The sequence below is a fragment of the Podarcis tiliguerta genome, assembly GCF_965153285.1.
Source record: "Podarcis tiliguerta genome assembly, chromosome: 7".
Classification (NCBI taxonomy): domain Eukaryota; kingdom Metazoa; phylum Chordata; class Lepidosauria; order Squamata; family Lacertidae; genus Podarcis; species Podarcis tiliguerta.
Window position 1 is genome coordinate 51,641,926 of NC_139540.1, and position 19,018 is coordinate 51,660,943.

General features: G+C 42.5%; 1 protein-coding gene across 3 annotated transcripts in view; it reads right to left on the bottom strand.

Moving 5' to 3' along the window:
• RTTN (rotatin) overlaps positions 1 to 19,018 on the bottom strand; it is an 86,461-nt gene that overhangs the window by 20,644 nt on the left and 46,799 nt on the right. For 2 of the 3 annotated variants that reach the window (XM_083449986.1, XM_083449987.1), the window contains exons 33-40: positions 15,774 to 15,966; positions 13,334 to 13,416; positions 11,329 to 11,437; positions 9,138 to 9,336; positions 7,115 to 7,205; positions 3,262 to 3,415; positions 2,082 to 2,219; positions 1,316 to 1,527 (exon numbers count right to left, since the gene is read on the bottom strand). In XM_083449986.1, the coding sequence (XP_083306112.1) occupies positions 1,316 to 1,527; positions 2,082 to 2,219; positions 3,262 to 3,415; positions 7,115 to 7,205; positions 9,138 to 9,336; positions 11,329 to 11,437; positions 13,334 to 13,416; positions 15,774 to 15,966 (1,179 nt within the window). The remainder of the gene's footprint in view (positions 1 to 1,315; positions 1,528 to 2,081; positions 2,220 to 3,261; positions 3,416 to 7,114; positions 7,206 to 9,137; positions 9,337 to 11,328; positions 11,438 to 13,333; positions 13,417 to 15,773; positions 15,967 to 19,018) is intronic. The other variant, XM_083449985.1, reaches the window with a different exon arrangement.

Sequence of the window (19,018 nt, forward strand, 5' to 3'; positions counted from 1 at the left end):
AGCAGCTGCCATAACTCCAATGTCTTGGTAGGGCCCATTGCAGGTGCCTTCCCTAGCACCACCCCCTTAATTCCCACTCCCCTGGTCTAGCATTAGAGTAGCCCCATGTGGTTGGTTCTAAGCCAGCCTTTGAGTTTCCCACAATGCTCTTGGCCAAGCCTTCCTCTGGACATATTGGGAAACAAAGAACAATAACAAAAGTACAGTTAGGCCCTGCTGCTCAATGGTGCCTCAAACACTTCCACAGCCAGGAAAGTCCACAGAGCCCACAGAAAGAAGCATGGGCCTACCAGAGGGTTACCTCAAACCTGGAGCCAGTTCCGCCTCCTCCCACAATCCTATTCACACTATTCTTCTGCCTTTCTTCAAGTGGGCTCTGTGGACTCAAGATAGAGACTCAAGTGTCTCTATCTGACACTTCTTTTTTGCATCACCTTCCCTTCCTTTCAGATTTTCAACTTTTCCAGTCAAATTACTACTTGCTTTATCTTCCCCCACACATGCTGACACCATGGCAAATATCAATGATACATAAGAACAGGGGTCAACAACCTAAGGCCCATGGGCCAAGCAGCCCATTAGGGTCGTTTAACCAGCCCATGGACCCCCACGGCCCACTCGGGGACCCCCACGGCCCACTCAGTCGGCTCTCATGCGCCGTGCTAAACTGGTGCGGAGCAGAACGGAGACTGCCTTCCATGATGCTGGCTGGCTTCCCATTGGCTGCAGAAAACTCCTGCAGCCAATGGGAAGCTGTGCACACCTCCTTCGCACCGGAAATAGAGTTTGCGCATGTGCGCACGCATACTCTGGCCCACCGCGGCGTCTGCGGGACCGTGAACCGGCCCAAGCCACAAAACCTTTGCCGACCCCTGCATAAGAACATAAAAAGAGCCTGCTGGATCAGGGCAACGGCACATCTAGTTCAGCATCCTGTTTGCAGAGCGGCTAACCAGATGTCTGTGAGAAAGCAGACGGCCAGCACTTACGGGGTCTTTACAATTAGTTCTAATGTCTTTACAATTACAGTTACTTAGGAGCACAGTCCACTGAACCAATAGATGTTACTTCCAAGTAAGCAGGTGCACAACTAGGCTTCAACTTTTTAAGCTACCCTGGAGGATCTGCTGCATTAGCATCACAGGCTGAATCTTTTCATAGACTCCCTTCCCACCGAGAGGGGCAAAAAAACCCCACACACATTGTTTTGATTAACTTAAAATGAATAAGCCAGCAAAGTATGCGGGATAGATGCCCGTGTAACTAGTAAGGCTTAAATGCAACACACTGAAATTGGATTATTATAAATCTCTACCTGAATTATTAATTCACAGAGTTTGGCCACAGAATCTCGGCTCCTCTCATCCTCATCTAGAAGGAAAACCACTGTTGGGCGGTAGCAAGCATTCTCTTTACTGTTGAGCTCTCTTTTCCCCTCTTCAGAAAACAGGACAGCAAGGAACTGCAAGCAGGCCACACACAGCTCAGGGTGCCTGACGGAGAATTGCATACATTCACATATTGTTTCTAAAATACAAAAAAAGGGGGGAAAGATCATGTGTTTTATGTTGCAGTATTTACAGAAATAAATATATTTAACTACATATTACAGCACTGGGTTCAAAAAGGCATATGCATGGCAATGGGTAAGAAAATGGCTTATGGTGGTTGTACATAAAAATATCTGGAGGGCCACTCATGTTCAAGTTACACCTGTCAGTAGTCCTTCCTCTACACAATTATTAAAATATACAGAAGTGCTACCCTCCTTTTTCATTTGGTCCTCATGCCACTTTGGGAGAGGGAGGAGAAATGGCACTGGGCCAGTTCATCCCATTATCACCAAGGACTAGAATCACTATAGAAGCACACAAATACCTAGGTTCATCTCTTTATGAGCTGAAAATGAGGTCTGTTGAGCCCTGAACGTGGTAGACAAAAGCAAATAAAAAACTTACAAGCATGCAATCAAATACCAGCAAAAGTGGTTCCAACAAACCATTCCTTTGACAATTTCACATTCTGGTCTTAAGTTATCATTATCTGTGCAGATATCAAGGCACCTGAAAAATAGGTCTTACCGATTACTGGAATCCAATGCTTTGCAAGAGCTGCAGTCACAAATGGCAGAGAGGCATGGCCACATTTTCTTAACAGAGTAGTGAGAAGGCTGAATGAGTCTTCCCAAGTTTGGTGAACTGCAGCAGTTATCTCTGGCCCTGCCAATTAAACATACAAATAAAAAAAACCACATAGTTCTGATCAGTAAGTATTACTATACAGTGCCCATATAGAAAGTGAGAGGGGATTACTACTTTCGGACGTTGGCCTAGTTCACATGCAAAGCTAGGCCAAAATATGGTTTAGCACGAATGAACAAGAGTGCTGTTGTAGTGAGAAAATATCAGTTGTTTCACTCCTGCTGTGTTACTTGAAGCTAAGCCATGATCCGACTTAGCTTTATATTTGAACCTAGTCTCATGATTTGTCTCACTCCAATATGTGTAGAATATAGCACTTAATTTAAGATTGGAGGACAATAAGAGGAATAATAGAGAAAGATGGCTATGACTCCATATGGTCTCAATTTATATCATTTATTTACAATAGTGAGGTAATCTCCTTACCGCCTCAGTCACAGCAGCCACTATGGAGAAATGATCTTAATGCTCTAGACTGAAATATACCCTGTGGATGTGAGTTTAATCTGTAACGTAAAAGATTTCCCATGTCTATTTTGATGCCATGTGGGGGACTGAATACAATACTTAGCTTCTGTATTTCCCCTGGAAGACACCACTTTATGCTTGGTCATTGTTTTTTTAAAAAATAATCATTAAAATTTGTAATACAACAAACAAACAATGAGTGGTAAACCAAGAACAAACCATGGTTACAGCTTGTGGTTTGTTTGAAGCAATAACATGAACTTCCCAGGTTGGGAAGTATAACTAAGCCAGACCACGGCTTGGTTCCCTGTAGCAGGGAAGCAGCAAAAGCAGCGATATATACAAGCACACCAAGCTGGGAGGAAATCTGGCCTGGGGCAGCCCTTTTTTGCTGCATGACAGTCATGTGAAATCTCTGTTTCCAGGCAATAGGACACAGAGATGATATTGCCGCTGCTAGGGCCCATCAGCAAAATATAGAAACAAGATTTCAGGGATCTAAACATCAAAAATAACTCAACTTTGAGATCTACCAAATGACAGATCTCATGTTCAAAGCATTTCAGTAACATACTCCTTATCACACAATTACCTAAACCATCCTTGCAGCCAATGGAAAGAACCACAAAGGTATGAGCCAAGAGAGGTGTCAATAATGCATCTTGCATCACCAGGCGAGTGTCTACCAGCAAGCAAGACTGTAGCAGTTGGGACAAAGATGAAACAAACTGCAGTAGAAACAAAACCTGTTTGAACAAAAAGATTTGGCTCAGATACTTGTAGTACGTTTCCGCAGCAATTATTTTTGACAATGAGAAGTTTTTTTTAAAAAAAGCTAAATCAATATAAGAGATAAGAAAGTTATGAACCGCATGTGAAATATATGCAAATATTTCAACAGTAAAGATGTGATATTCTTAGAATGCAGTCCCAAGACACTCACCTGGATATAAACACCACTGCATACAGAACAACTTGCTTCCAAATAAAAATGCAAAGGATTACACTGTTAATATCCAACTGAAGACTGTAGCCTGCAATCCCAAGTGCCAAGTATCTGAAATTAAGTCCTACTGAATTTTGTAAACAGTCATGGGGTTGGGTTATTACGACATTTAGCAGAAGGTTGTGTGGTATTTTGGGTCTCTTGTACAGAAAGCATAACCAGAACCACATATTACCACCGCATTTCTATTTCACAGAAAGGATGATGAGAACCAGATATTACTATCTCCTTAGTGACTTTGCAAGTTTACAAAGAAAGGTAGAAACTGAAGGCGTTAATAGGAGTAAAACCCAAATAACTGTCATTAGTCACTAAGAACAAGAATGGTATTTTAAAGCCAAGGTCCATTCCACATGAGAAGCAACAGTGCCTCTTTAATAATACTGGTACTATTACACACTTGTAATAGTAATTGTCTTCTTGCTTTGGTGATTGATGTGCAGCATAAGGTGTCAAGAATCTGATGGCTTACTTCCTGTGGTTTTAGTAACTGCTGTGCTGAAACCAAAATGTTTCTTCTCCTGTTGAATGAAGTTTTCAGTTTTCTGCCTCTTTCTCTTTTGAATTTCCTAACAACTTTGGTGGGTGGGTGGTTGATCTTACTTTATTTCTGCAGGTGGGGCTTTACTTCTTCCTGTTAAACATCTCTCCAGCCCTCGGCAGCCTCAGGTCTGCCCACGCTTCCTGATCCGAAAAAGCCTCATGGGAGATGTTACCTCATGATGGTTTTACTCTAACCTTTAAATGAAACAAGGGGAGCCAGGAAGGTTGGCTACTGAATGCCTGCGATTAGTACACTGATTCCTTTAAAAAGAAAAATACTGTGCTTAAAAAATAAAAATAATCAGTTTTTAGGCACATAGTAGGCACCTTCCTCACCTAGCTGAGCATATAGAAGAAATCTGGGTACCTGGGTACCTAGGAAGGCTACAAAAGGCAATCCACCAAAGAGATGGCAATTTTCATTGAGACTACAGCATGCAAGGATGGGAGGTTTGACTCATCGCTTCTCAGCTCTGTTTCCAGTGGACAACCAGTCATCCTTGAGCCCATAAGCAAGTAAAGAAAGGAAAAGGGAGAGGGACAGGGGGAGAGAGGGAGGGAGAGAGAGAGAGAGAGAGAGAGAGAGAGAGAGAGAGATGCACACTATGCACCAAGTGTAATCTGCACCATGATGCTCATTCCATTTGCTCCCGAATATTTGCCCCTTTGAGAGTAGTTTTGTTGCTTTTCACAAAATGGGGCTAGAAAAGGAAAGGCCTGATTCATTATGGGTTCAAGGAAATTGTCCAAAAACCTCCATACCCATTTCAATTCAGTACTATTTTCTTATTTGGCATCTGTTAACTTAAGCACACATACTCAAAGGTTTCTTTCTCAATGATCTAATGATAAAACAAATTTCAACAGTTTCAATATATGGCATTTCCCATTTACTTTTGAAAAGCTAGCGGGTAGTCATCGTGTGAAAAAAAGGTGATTAAACTGCAGTTGATGTGGCACATTATTGATCTAGCTCGCACTTTATCTTTCCCTTCATTCACAAAAAGATTCCCATGGAGAAGGGAGATCAAAGGAGCTTTGATGCCACTGCTCACGTTCAGTTGCACCGCATAACCCAGTTACCGGAGTTTTACGACTACAGAGCACCCAGTCAAGGCTCCAAAAGTTCCTGAATAATTGACGGAGATGAGCTTTCACGGCACGTGGTTGTGCAAGCACACCAGCTCTCTCAGCTACAGCAAGCAAGCTTTCACATGTCTTTCAGCAGTGTGTGTATGTGTGTAAGAAGCTGTTGCTACCCAGGGACACACACCTTTCCATTCTCCATCTACTAGACAAACATGAGGCATTATCACAGTTCAAGATCCCATTCCAGCAAGGAGGACATGGAGCAAGGACAGTGAAAGACATGTCCTAGGACGAGGAGGGTCCTGGAGGACTACATTCAGCTATCAGGCCTGAGATTCCTCACCTTGTCTTTCATGATTAAACTGCCATTGCTTTCTTTCTAGCTGAATTTGCTCTGGTAACTGAAACCAACAGCTGCTAATCACGTATTTTTAAACCTCAGTTTTGACCAGAATTGGTGAGCTTTGAACTAGGGTTGTGCTCCAAATTCAGCCACAGCCCCAATCCTGAAATGAATTTGACTAATTCGAGCAGAACTGGGCTTTGGTCGAGTCAGGTCAAAACAGGCCTGGACTGGGTTGCCCGGAACAATCTGGGCCTGCCAGGTCCACCCTCCCAAACCATTTCAGGTCTGGATTTGTGTCAGGTATGCAGAAAAAACTTGAGACTACTGTTCTTCAGAGTTTCTAGCTTCCCAAGTATCCCCCAAAACTTAACATTGGTGTCAGAAAGGTGTACAGATTATGATGTGGCAATGAATTAGGCTAAAGGAGGTTTAAAAGGATTGTGTGGAGGAGGAGGGTTGGCCTAAATGCTTTACTAAAAGGCACAAAAAACCCAGAGACATGATGTCAAAAGGAAGGGGGGAAAATAACGGGGAAGGAAAAGAAAGCATGGGTTCAAACAGCTGCTCCTTCACTGGCCAATAAGATGGTACCATGTTGGTCTCCCCCTTGACCCCCTTCCTGGGAGGCAAGGGTTAGAGGCTCCCAGAGGAACTTGGTCTTCTTGCTGCTGGCTAAGGCCAGATGATGTTTCCTTTTGACTCTGTAGGCCCAGGGTGACTGGCAGAAGGAAGCCAAACCTGGAAACGACTGCTGCTTCTCCACTGCAGCAGAGAAGTGGCCTGTCTGAGCCACAACACTTGTCCTATGGATATCTCTTGCTTGTTACCTTCCAGATGTTTTGGAATATAGCTCCCATGAGCCTCAGTCAGCATGACCAATGGTCAGGTCTGATGGGAATTGTAATCTAAAACATCTGGAGGTCACCAGGTTGGGGAAGGGCTCGTTAGGAGTGGAGTAGCATTCAAGTAGAGGAGCTGGGAGACTAAAAGGGGGAAATGTTTCTTCCACTTCACCCTGCCCCCTTCTGTAACTCCCACCCCCTCACACACACATACATGTACAACCACTATACAAAATGCAAAATGCTGTGGGTTGGAATTTTAACACTCCCACTAACACCTTTTCTTTCCGACAATGAGTTGTACGTAACTCTCTTACTCAATTATAATTGTTTTCCCTTAAGCAAAAACACATTTTTCTCAAACAAAAAGAAGCAGCACCTTTCATGGGGTTCACTGAATCAATAAAATGGAAGATTATTAAGGATGCAACCCTACAACTCACTGACTTGAAAAAAAAACACTCCACTCAACTCAACAGCCTTTACTTCAGAGTTGATCTGTATTTTTAAAGCACATTTAGGGTGTAAGCCGGTGCCTTTCAGTAATTAAAACATGTGCTGCATCCTACCCATGCACTTCAAGAGAATGGAATAGAAAAGAAATATGTATGCCACCAACCTGAATTTTTGTGTAGTCCATATGAAAAGGCTGAGGAAGAGGTGCTTTCATTTCCAATATACATCTCTCTATCAAGCTGGAATTTACTAGACTACCATGAAACAAAGACAACTGTGTTAAGGACACAGGCATAAACTGAACATTTTGACACAATGTGGAACTGTAGCCTAGACCATAATACCCTTCATATGTTTTTGGACATCAACTCCCATCATCCTGTGCCCAGCATGGCCAATGACAGGGGGTGATGAAATATGTAGTCTTTAACATTTTGGAGGGCACCACATTGGCTACCCCTGGTCTAGACTGTTGGCATGTCTGAAGAATGTGTGAGACAACAGATACTTCAAAGACAGTAATTCCCACCCTCAAAACTTTGCCCTCACTCATATGTTACCTGGGTTCCTTGCCTTGCAAAAGCCTAGTGCACCTCCTTCCCTCCACTATAGAAAGGACAATGTAAGTGGGTTCTCCATGTAAGCATGACGGGCTGGACACACAAAGAAAAGCAATTTCTTTCCCTCCAGAAACAAACAAAAATTGGGGTGGGGTGGGGTGGAGAAGACAGGACAAGTCACACAAACAGGATGTCTAATTCAGGGATGGAAAACTGCAGCCCTCCAGATGATGCAGGGCTGCAACTTGCAGGAGCCACAGCTAACATGGCCATTTATGATGGATGAGGGTACTTGTTCACAGGTTTCACACTCCGGCTTGAAGTGATTCAATGTTCAGCTGGAGGCTGCAGTTCACATTACGCCATCTGCCGGAGGGAGGAGAGCACAGCACTGCTACCCACTAGTGAAAGTCTTAGGTAAGACATGACTGGGAGCTAAAATAGCCCAAAATGACAGAATTTAGACTTTTTCTCTTTCCAGATGGAAGCAGGGAAAGTGGTGTGGGTTTTTGATCAGGAACATGAGGCAGAAAGAGACAATTAAATCAGTCCAAGCCCCACACTTATGTCCCAAACAAAATGGGTACCCTGCCTTCATCACAGCTCATGATCATTCCCCAACCCAGTTAACCCTTCCTTAACCCGTGGGAATCTGGTAGTCTCCCATAAAAGTTTGTTTCAGTGATGTTTTGAAAGGTTCAGCCTGCCATCTTGATTCAAAATGGCATCCAGTTGTGCCCAAACAGACAAAAGCCTGTATGTGTACCTGAGGAAATGTCCACATACCTAGTGAACATTCTAGAAGATGTGGTAGGTTTAGCAGCAGCAACCTATTTAAAAGTCTAATTTAAGCTAGGATCCTAATGATTCCACCTCTCATAGTCCTCACTCAAATGATGTTGACTCTCAAAAGGCTGCCTTATGCTTATTACAGAGAAGGGAAGTGCAATACACTGCAGTCAGCTGTGGGATGTTGTTTCCTTGGAGACAAACTGTAAGTTGCTACAGTTCAGCCAGGATGATAAAAATAGCAATACTCCTAGCATAAAGGCTTTAGGTCTTCTCACAAGTCTGTCCTCAGTGGTAGATTTGAACTGGGTTCTTCAGAGCTATCAGCTCTTGGCATCTGTCACTATGTTATTAGCAGACTAAGCAACTACGGTTTGTCTTGTCCTTCTTGAATAATGATGCTAATAGGGTATAAATAAATCACAAGCCCATTTCCCATACAACACTTGTTTCACTGCCTATAAACACCTTAAGGATTTACACCAATGTATCTGCCAGTGCTTCCAAAGTACACTCTTTTGCAAGTGTTCCAGTTAGCATGACTTGTCTATGCTTGTAGCATGCAATCCGAGGACTTCATCGTCCACTGTAATAAAAAGACAAGTTACCGCTTTGCTCAAAAGTCCAAGTAAAGTAAAAGTAGCTGAACTATAAAGAGATTTCAAATCTGCTCTACTTTCTGCAAAATGCTGTGGTTCTCCTGGTTCGATTTTAAAAGGATAACTTTGAATTCTCAGAATACTCAGCGGCTCGATCAATATCTGTAACAAAGGCTTTGGGTAGCGCTTGTCCCATTCAGTCTCTCGTCTGTGACCTCAATAGCTATTGATCTCTTACCTACTGAGAGCAGTTAGTGTCTGTGCTTGCTGAAGAGCAACGCCGGTGTCTTTGGGAGTGACAATCAGCAGGTTGTCCAGCAAGCCGCACACGGCTGACAGGAGAGGGGGGGTGACCACCGCACACTGATTGGGTCTGATGGTAGACTGCGGGGAGTCATGCGGACTTGAAGACACTGTCGTTGTTGTTTCACTCTGACCTACAACACACAATTTAGAGAAAGAACAAAACAAGCAGGTAGTGTTGCTACCTGGAAATGGATTTACATAAAACAAGGTGGTATATGTCTCGTCGAACACGAGTTGAGGAGTTGAGCAGGAGAAAAGCCAGAGCTCAGTGGCAGAGCATCTGCCTCGCATGCAGAAGGTCCGAGGTTCAAACCTCATCATGTCTATGTAGGGCTGAGAGAGAACCCTGCCTGAAAACCCTGGAGAGCTGCTGCGAGTCAGTGCACACAGTACTGAGCTAGATGACTCAGTGGGTTTGACTTAGTACAGTGGTGCCCTGCAAGACGAATGCCTCGTAAGACGGAAAACCCGCTAGAAGAAAGGGTTTTCCGTTTTGGAGGTGCTTCGCAGGACAAATTTCTCTATGGGCTTGCTTCGCAAGACGAAAATGTCTTGCGATTCCTGGGGGTTTTTTTTCGCTCCCCACCCCTTTTTTCTAAGGCACTAAGCTGCTAATAGCCTTTTAGCAGCTAATCCGCTAATCCCTTAAGCCTTTAATAGCCGCTAATAGCCGCTAATAGCCGCTAAACCGCTAATAGCGCTAATCCGCTAATGGGCTTGCTTCGCAAGACAAAAAAACCGCTAGACGAAGAGACTCACGGAACGGATTCTTTTTGTCATGCGAGGCACCACTGTATAAGGCAGCTTCCTATGTTCCCATCAGTTTCGTTTGAAATCATAGAAATGGAAATTATAGAACTGTAGAGTTGGAAGGGACCCTGAGTCCAACCCCCTGTAATGCAATAATATGCAGCTGTCCCATATGGGGATCAAACCTGCAACCTTGGCATCATCAGCACTATGCTCCAACCAACTGAACTATAACACATCATATGTGAAACGTCACACAAGACCTGTTGATGTGCTATTGAACTGAATGCCTCTCCTTTGGGATAAATATGAGCAGTCCAGGTTAGAAGCCGCAGGAGTGGAGAGGACAGGGTCCTTGGTAACGAAGACTTTCCAAGATATGGGTGGGACACAGTACGGTTTATAGCAGAGGTTCCCAATTTAAGGTCTTCAAGCTTCATTCAGGTGGTCTGCAGCATGTCCGCATCAAATAGTCACAGTGGTTTTAAACTGTATTTTTATTGCTTCCTTTATTTCTTACATTGTATTTTATTGCATTGCAATTTGAATTCTATGGCATGCAAATTGCCGTACAATAAAATACAATATGTAAGAAACAGAAAAAGCAATAAAAATACAATTAAAAATCATATAGCGTCTAGCACAGCACAATTGCTATAGACAGAAAAATTGTTAAGTGGTCCACCAAGGCCTTCAGCAATTTTTAAGTGGTCCATGGGGGGGACGGGGAAATTGGGGAATCACTCGGTTTAGAGCTCTTCAAAATTAAACTGTGCAATCTTGAGATATTTGAAGGAAGACCTGTACATTCAGCTATTACCTTATCATCCTCTCCACAGCTTGAACACTGTGAGGCTTGCAAAAGTGAGCAACAAGATGGGGCTGAGTGGAGGTTACTGTTAGGTAAAAGGTAAAGGTAAAGGATCCCTGGATGGTGCAGTCCAGTCAAAGGCGACTATCGGGTTGCGGCACTCATCTCGCTTTCAGACCAAGGGAGCCGGCGTTTGTCCACGAACAGCTTCTGGTGCAACGGAACACCGTGATGGAAACCAGAGCACATGGAAATGCCATTTACCTTCCCGCCACAGCGGTACCTATTTATCTTCTTGCACTGGCATGCTTTAGAACTGATAGGTTGACAGAAGCTGGGACAGGAGCTCACCCATCGCGGCGATTCGAACCACCAACCTTCTAATTGGCAAACCCAAGAGGCTCGGTGGTTTAGACCATAGCACCACCCATGTTCCTGTTAGGTTCCTGTTAGGAACGGGGTGGCAGGAAAGAGCCCCTGGCATGCATGCAAATAGCACTCTGCATCAGGACCATGGTTAGTGATTTGTTCCAAATGAATCATTTTCATTACATCTGCTTACCTTGCGCCATGAGCCGATTAAGTGGCACGTCGCAAATTCTAGCTATAGGTGGTGAGGTGGGCAGCTGCAGTTCCACAGCACAGCCTGGAGATGGCGATGAGGAAATGATCTAGGAAGCAGAACCAATAATTACATTGCCTCCTGTTAACAAATGTCCATATATATTCACAGAATCAGGGTTGGATGGGACCATCAGTGTCATATACTACAACCTCCTGCAAAGCAGGAATCTCTTGCCCAACATGGGGATCGTACTCACAACCCTGAGATTGAGAGTCTCATGCTTCTACTAATGGGCAACTTTCATTTGCTGGAATCCAAAGAGCACCATGTGTGAACAGAAAGAATTGATGTGGGGGGTGGGGAGGGAAGAACAAACCCAATTGTGTTCACTGATCTCCGAAATGCAGCCTAAATTTAAAGCAATTACCTCTATCACTTCAATGGTTAGGTATATAAAAATAGCTGGCTCTGCCCAGCTTGTGCTGTTAGTAATTTACATAATTAAAAACAGAAGGATAGATTTTTTACGGCATTTTTTGTGAAAAGGACTTACTCCCAGAAAACATCACAGAGTTACAGAGTTCTTTATTCCTAAATTGTGCTACTTGGATGTTTTGGATTTTTAGAGTTCAAGGGAAACAAGGTCTTAAGATACATAAAAAATCAATAATAATTTCAGCTAGTTATAAAAATAAGTCTTGTTAGCTTCTTGCACCAGCTAAGCCTTTTCCAATAATGGCTTGCCAGTGGGACGGAGGCTGAACATAGAAATTTTCCAGTCTCTAATCCAGAACACTCACAATACACATGCAAATTCTTCGCACCTCTGGTGAATAAGAATTGCCTCCAGGCGAGCAGGTAGAAAGGATTTTGGAAACTGGGTAAAAATGGTTTTTTTTTGGGGGGGGGGGTTCTTGATATGTCATATATGACACAGCAGCCTGTCTATGGAAGATCAAGCTATTTGTGGACATTTTATTTTTTTACAAGACAGCAACACAGTTAACACATTTTCAGAGTGAACTATTTTTCAGGATGAAAGGGCCTTCCTCACAGAATTACTGACAGTCATAGAAGTCACAGTAAGTCGTGCAATACTTCTATTATTACCTGGTGAAAACCCGTAGCTTTCAATTTGTTAAAAGCAGAACAAAAGCTAGGTAAAATAAATAAGATTAGAAACCGAAAAGGAAACGTGAGGAGGGGTTATGTGACAAAGTGCAGGTAACTTGCATCTTATGTGAGGTTCATGTTTCCGGCCATCACATGCATCAACAAAACTGCATAAATCCACAACGACCCCCAGAACAGCCCTCGCCTCCCAAGATCTGGCTGTTAAGTCCTCCAAGCTTGCTTACTGGGATCTTAGGAAGCACATAGCTTCGCTTCTTCTCCTTCCTTCAGCCTTCCTTAACCTTTTGCCAGCTGTTGAGGCCTCTCCTCCACCAACTCCTGCTGCACTTTCTGTTCCCCCCCTGCAAACCTTCCCCTCTTTTTAAAGAACTTCTCTTTCCAAATTACCCCAACTGCCCCACTCCACTTTCTGGGTTTTCCTGTTCTCTTTCTGTTTAGAAAACCCAACTCAAAGGGAGCAGTTAAACCCTCCAGCTTGCTTACAGTACCGGATCTCTTAACAGGTCTCTCTCTGTGTGCTGAGTTTTCCTTGCTGCTGCTCAGCTGCTTCCTGTAGCTGCTGCTGCTGCCGCTCTCTCACCCTGAACAGAGGAGCCCAGTCCAGCCCCAAAGAAAAGCAGAGAAGGAAGGTTGTAGGGAGAGGGGGCCTAGCTGCACCCAGACCACCCACTGGCCCTTCTTTTGGCCCACCTCACCTACTTTCTATTTTATTAATTGTTCCCAGCCAAGCACACAAAGCTGCGGTTGTGTAAGTGAAATAAGTGGCAGAAACGTGTTACCTGGAAAATGGGACCTCTGTTTTTCCAACAATCCAATTAAACAGTATTGAGCTCCCCTTACAGTGGCAACTTGTCATTTTAGAACTCACCACAGTGTCAGAGGTTGACTGTGAACTTGGAGATTGGCTTTGAGTAGATACAACTCTCCAGAGAGAAAGTGAATCGTCAAAATCTGGAGGGGGCGGGGAAGAAGAGAGAAAAAGGCAGCCTTTTAAAAAACCTTGTATCAGTGGTTCTCAAAGGGTGTGATGCACCACACTGGTATGGCAAGAGAGGATGGCAAGTGTGGGAAGGACAATCAAAGAAACATTTAAATATTTCAGTGTAGTATAGTTATCTATCTACCTGTCTATCTATATATACACAGAGAATATAGAAGGCTATATTTTCAAAATCAAGCTCTGCTATGAGTTGTTTCTTTTTGTTTTCTGATGAATTTCTTATCCATGAAAAAATCAAAACGGCACAAGCAAATTTTTATTCTGAAAGTGTGGCCCAGAAAAAGAAGTTCAAGAACCACTATATTATATGCTCACCACTTGCTTTGCTGGTGAATCCATTAGCAAAGAAAAATGACAAAAAATCCCTTTTTTTTTTAAGAACAAAAGGGAAGAATCTCTCAAACACTCCACAAACTGCACAACACCGATATTTTGCTGTAGAACAGGGCAGACATTAGGAAACATAGAGTTATGCTTCGGGGGGGGGGGGATGAATACATATAGCATAAATCTATGTTGAAACTGCATTGATTAGAGTGATTTTGCAAATTCTCTGTTCCATTTATTAATCAATATGACTAAAAAGTGTGACAAGTAAGCTGATGGGTTCCAGTTTGATCTTATGAAGTGATCAGGTTCTGGAGCCACAGGAAAGAACTAATCAATCAGTAACTGAGAACTGTTGAGTCCTTCTTCCCACTGCTTGCCTCCACCCAGCAGCAATAAACTGTCCTGATTTTTGTTCACATTCAATTTTTGTGTTATGTTTCACAGCCATAAGGGCTAGAAATAGGCTTCCACATTTTTTGCTCACCATGGCAACTGTGCCCTCCACCAGCCTTCTTTTCAGCCTTAAAGCTTTAGAAAATGAGCAGAGATTATTCTGGTCGTTGCACAATGAACCCTGCTTCCACGCCAGCTCCAAGAGGAAGAAAGGTTGGAAGTGGTATCTGGCACACCTCGGCCACAGAATGGCCAAACTGGCAACTCTTCACTCCCATTTCCTAGTAAGAAAGGTGGTAGGCAGTTCCTTAGACAGTGATGCTAAAGTACCTGGAACTCCCTGGCTGCAAATCTGTCAAATCAGGTCTAACCAATGCCAATTTTGTGGCTTGGCTAACCAAAAATGGCTGACCCATAGCAATAAAAACTTGTTGCTTGTTTTTATCAACAAAAATAAAATAAAATAAATAAAATAAAAATTGACTGCAAGGCATTCCACATTGGAATTCAATATTTTTCCTTCTAACCACTGGGGGTGGGGGGATTTGAAGGGCAACCCATAAATAAATTTCTAATTTAGCTGCTTTCTAATTTAGCTGCTTCCTCTCAGCTTTCCCCAATGCTTCAAAATCTTAAGTGCTGAAGCTCAACCATGAATCAGGAATCATAAATCCTCACATAAATTCATCCTATGGGCCTTATTAAGGAATCAACACCCCCACCATTCTTTACAAGCACACGTCCCTGATATATTGATTTATGCAACAGCTCACTACTTCCCATCCCACCACAGTGGAAAGAAAGCTGTTTTTCAAACTGAGCAAAGCAGCAAAGCCAGAAGGCTCACGCTGCTGTTGCCCCACGTGGCATAGCAAGAAAACCAGGGTCACCACCAAGTGGGCCCTCCACAGGAAGTTGCAGCAGTCTGGTTCTCTGAAGAGCGTATCTGTAGGATACATATGTTTCCAAGCACCCACTTGGCTGCATTAGCATTTTCTATGTTTCAGCACGTGGACTTCAAAAGTGTACCTATGAAGCAGACTTCATTCCCTATGGAGTGTTGGCAACGCTTTCTATGATCTGGAAGTAGACTGTTTCTTTATCCCCAATATGGAATTATTCACAGTGCATCACTAAGACAACCGCTTAGAAGCAGAACAGTGAAATGCTTGCACATAGTCATAACAACCCACGTACTGCCTTTTTCAAATTCTTACCATTGTACTGGAGATTCACCCTTCTTGATGTTCTAATTAGATTTCTGTTTTCTTTTTACATTTCTCCTACAGCCCATTATTTATCCTTCACGAAGGAAGGAATGGGCTATCTCTAATATGCTTCTTCCACCTCCGACTATGAACACATTTAAAAACCTCATAATTGCTTCTCGGATACTGAGCCAGATGATGTGGTATTATATTTTCAAGAGACTGGCTGACTATTTTAACTTTGAGACACAAAAGGATAATACTTTTAGAAGACTCGCACAGAACAAAACAAAAAATCACAAGAAGAAAATGTATTGAGAACATATGGAACCGCAACCGAACTTTAAACCAAATGAATTCTTTGAAGTGTCACTTACCATTTATGCTACTCTTTTCGGCTGCCTGGCTGCCTCCCAAGGAACAATGCAGATCAAATGTATATCGACCTAAGTAGCACTGTTTCACCATCTCATTCAAATGCTCGTAGAAGCGACAATGATATAACAAAGCCTGCAAGGCAGTTTTTCCAGTGAGAGATAGACCAGATTCTTCATCATGCACACAAGGTCCCTGGAGGCAGGGGGTAACATATATAAAAATGTATAGTCATTAAAAAGACCCTCACAACATTGGTTCCCAATGAATGAGAATGAACACCTCTTCCGTCAGAGCAGGAAATAGCAAGGGTTGATGGCATGAATCCATGAAAATGCAGGAAAGCATATCCACAGAATTCATCTCTGAGAATCTCAGCTTCATTTTAAACAACAAAATTGCTGCCAACTTATGCCAGGAGAACTGGGACTCAGAGAAGGGTTCAACTGGGCAGAGGTAGGACATTCCTTGTCGTTCTTACTCACGAAAGATTTGTGCATAATACTAACGTCTGGGGGAAATCACGCAAATCCTGATAATTTATACAGTTTGCATAATTCTCTCCCGACACTCCTACCCTCATACCTGATCGTTTGTGGGGCTGAACGAAGTGCAGGGTAAGAAAGAATGTCAATACTTGTTTGAGATGAAATGTAATCAGAATAAAAAATAAGTTTTATAACTCTGTGAAGTTCTTTTTAAGTAAACTTACATTACAAGTTGGGAATCTACATGCAGAAGATGTCAGTAATGTGCATTCATTGACTCAAGCATGACAACTACCTACTCAGGGAATTCTGCTGACTTCTAAGCGTGATGACATTGAGTCAAAGTTTTTATATTCAGCCCCATTGATGCCAATTTACAATTTCTATGCCAAGCATTTCACAGCCACAGGGGTGTGCTAAAACCCACTGGAGTCAGTCACACCTTATAATCTGTGTGTGCAGTGACTTCAGTCACCTTGAAAGTACATAACATCTTGTGATCTGATGACTTGGGATTACATGTGCTGATTTATTGACTGCAGAAAGGATTTCAATTTCAAAAGCAGGGAAGCTAAGAATCTACTGAACTGTGATAACAGAAAAAAATAACTGCTGGGATGGGTAAAGCAGTGAACATTTTAATCTCCTTATCTTGTGTACTATTTGGTATACCACTAAATAACACCATATAAAGTTCCCTTCCCTTTCTGCGACATTCTCCATGGAGATAAGTGTAGTCTAAACTGGCATAAGCAGAGAACTATAATATATCAACCTTTTTATTTTTAGCCAAATCACTGCATAGTTATCAATGTTAATCAACATATTTAAATAAATACTGAAAAACTGAGGGGAGGATAAATTATATCAGATTGCATAATCTCTCTTACAGGCAAAGAATTTGTTTCTTGTAAAATCATCCTAAATACAGGTACACATTTGTTTTATAATTACGGCATTTGTATCAACACTTGTTACAGACCAAAACCTCCAATGAAAAATTGTATATGTTCAGTCTATGATAAGATTTAAATCACTGGATTTACTAAAATCTATTAATGTTTTTAAACTGTGATTTCCCATGGAAGTCTTGAGCCAAGTGCCCATAGATTATAAATCAATACAGTGGTACCTCGGGTTACATACGCTTCAGGTTACATATGCTCCAGGTTACAGGCTCCGCTAACCCGCTAATATTACCTCGGATTAAGAACTTTGCTTCAGGATGAGAACAGAAATCATGTGGCAGTGATGCAGCGGCAGCAGGAGGCCCCATTAGCTAAAGTGGTGCTTCAGGTTAAGAACAGTTTCAGGTTAAGAACAGACCTCCAGAACGAATTAAGTTCTTAACCTGAGGTACCACTGTATAAGGAAATCCACTCCTTTCACACCACAGAGTGGTTTACTACTAAATCAAGAATATAATAATATTATTGCTTATGCCAATAAAGGCCAATATATAATAAAATATATCTGTAAAAACTTATGAGTAAAATATTAACCTGAAATACAATATCAAGGTGCTAAAAATGGCCAGTTTACAGGAATGGCCGGGGTGGGGGGTGTATGCCAAGCATAATGTAGCACCATCTATCCCTGAAAGACTAATCAAGAATATATCGGCATCTTTTGAGATGTTTCCCACAAAAAATTACTTATCAGAACACATATATGGTAACTCCATTGAAATAACTTGCTTAAAATTGAATGAGTATAATTCTAGGTAGTTTAGTTCTAAACCTTAGTGCGTGTAATCTCATCTCAGCTACTTCAAAACTGTCCAATTATCTTTTAATCTCCTTTACAGGAATGTAAGGGAGCAACCCTGAATATATTCTGTTATTAAAATGAAGAAGAAAAAGCAGGAGCTCCTTTTGAACTACCCCTTTCTAAGACACTTCTGGTATATTTGAAAATCCTTTGAAATATATGAACAGCAACTGGGAAAAATAGATGTGCCTGGATATAGCAGCTCTAAACTTTACACCTGAACTTTACACAGAAATACTCTTCCCTGCTCCTGACCACCCATGACAAACAGTGCTCACTGAGTATATCGAGATTGTACACTGATTGTCGGGATCATCCCCACGAAAGAGAGCAAAGTAGCATTAGAGAAGGAATCCAACAGAGACTCTGCAATGCATTTGATCCTGCCAATGTCTTCCAACTTCCCAGCAGCTTGGATCCCAAGATAAGTGAACATAAAGTTCATGGAAGGAGTTTTCATGGAAGTAAAGTTCATAAAGTTCATGGAAGGAGTTTTCCATCCTCTTCTCCCCGCTGCAGCTCCTGACGTATCAGAGGGGCCTTCTGGACAAAGTGGAGTGCAGGGAGCTGCTGGCAGTAAAGAAGAGCAATCCAAAATCAGGTAGGGACACCTTCCAGGCACTTCGCCATATTCACTTATCTTAGGATCCAAGCCACTGAACACGTGAACTTTTCTGTGCAATCAAGTTAATTGGGCCCGGTCTTATTCAACATCTTTATCAACGACTTGGATGATGGACTCAAGGGCATCCTGATCAAATTTGCAGATGACACCAAACTGGGAGGGGTGGCTAACACCCCAGAAGACAGGATCACACTTCAAAACGACCTTGACAGATTAGAGAACTGGGCCAAAACAAACAAGATGAATTTTAACAGGGAGAAATGTAAAGTATTGCACTTGGGCAAAAAAAATGAGAGGCACAAATACAAGATGGGTGACACCTGGCTTGAGAGCAGTACATGTGAAAAGGATCTAGGAGTCTTGG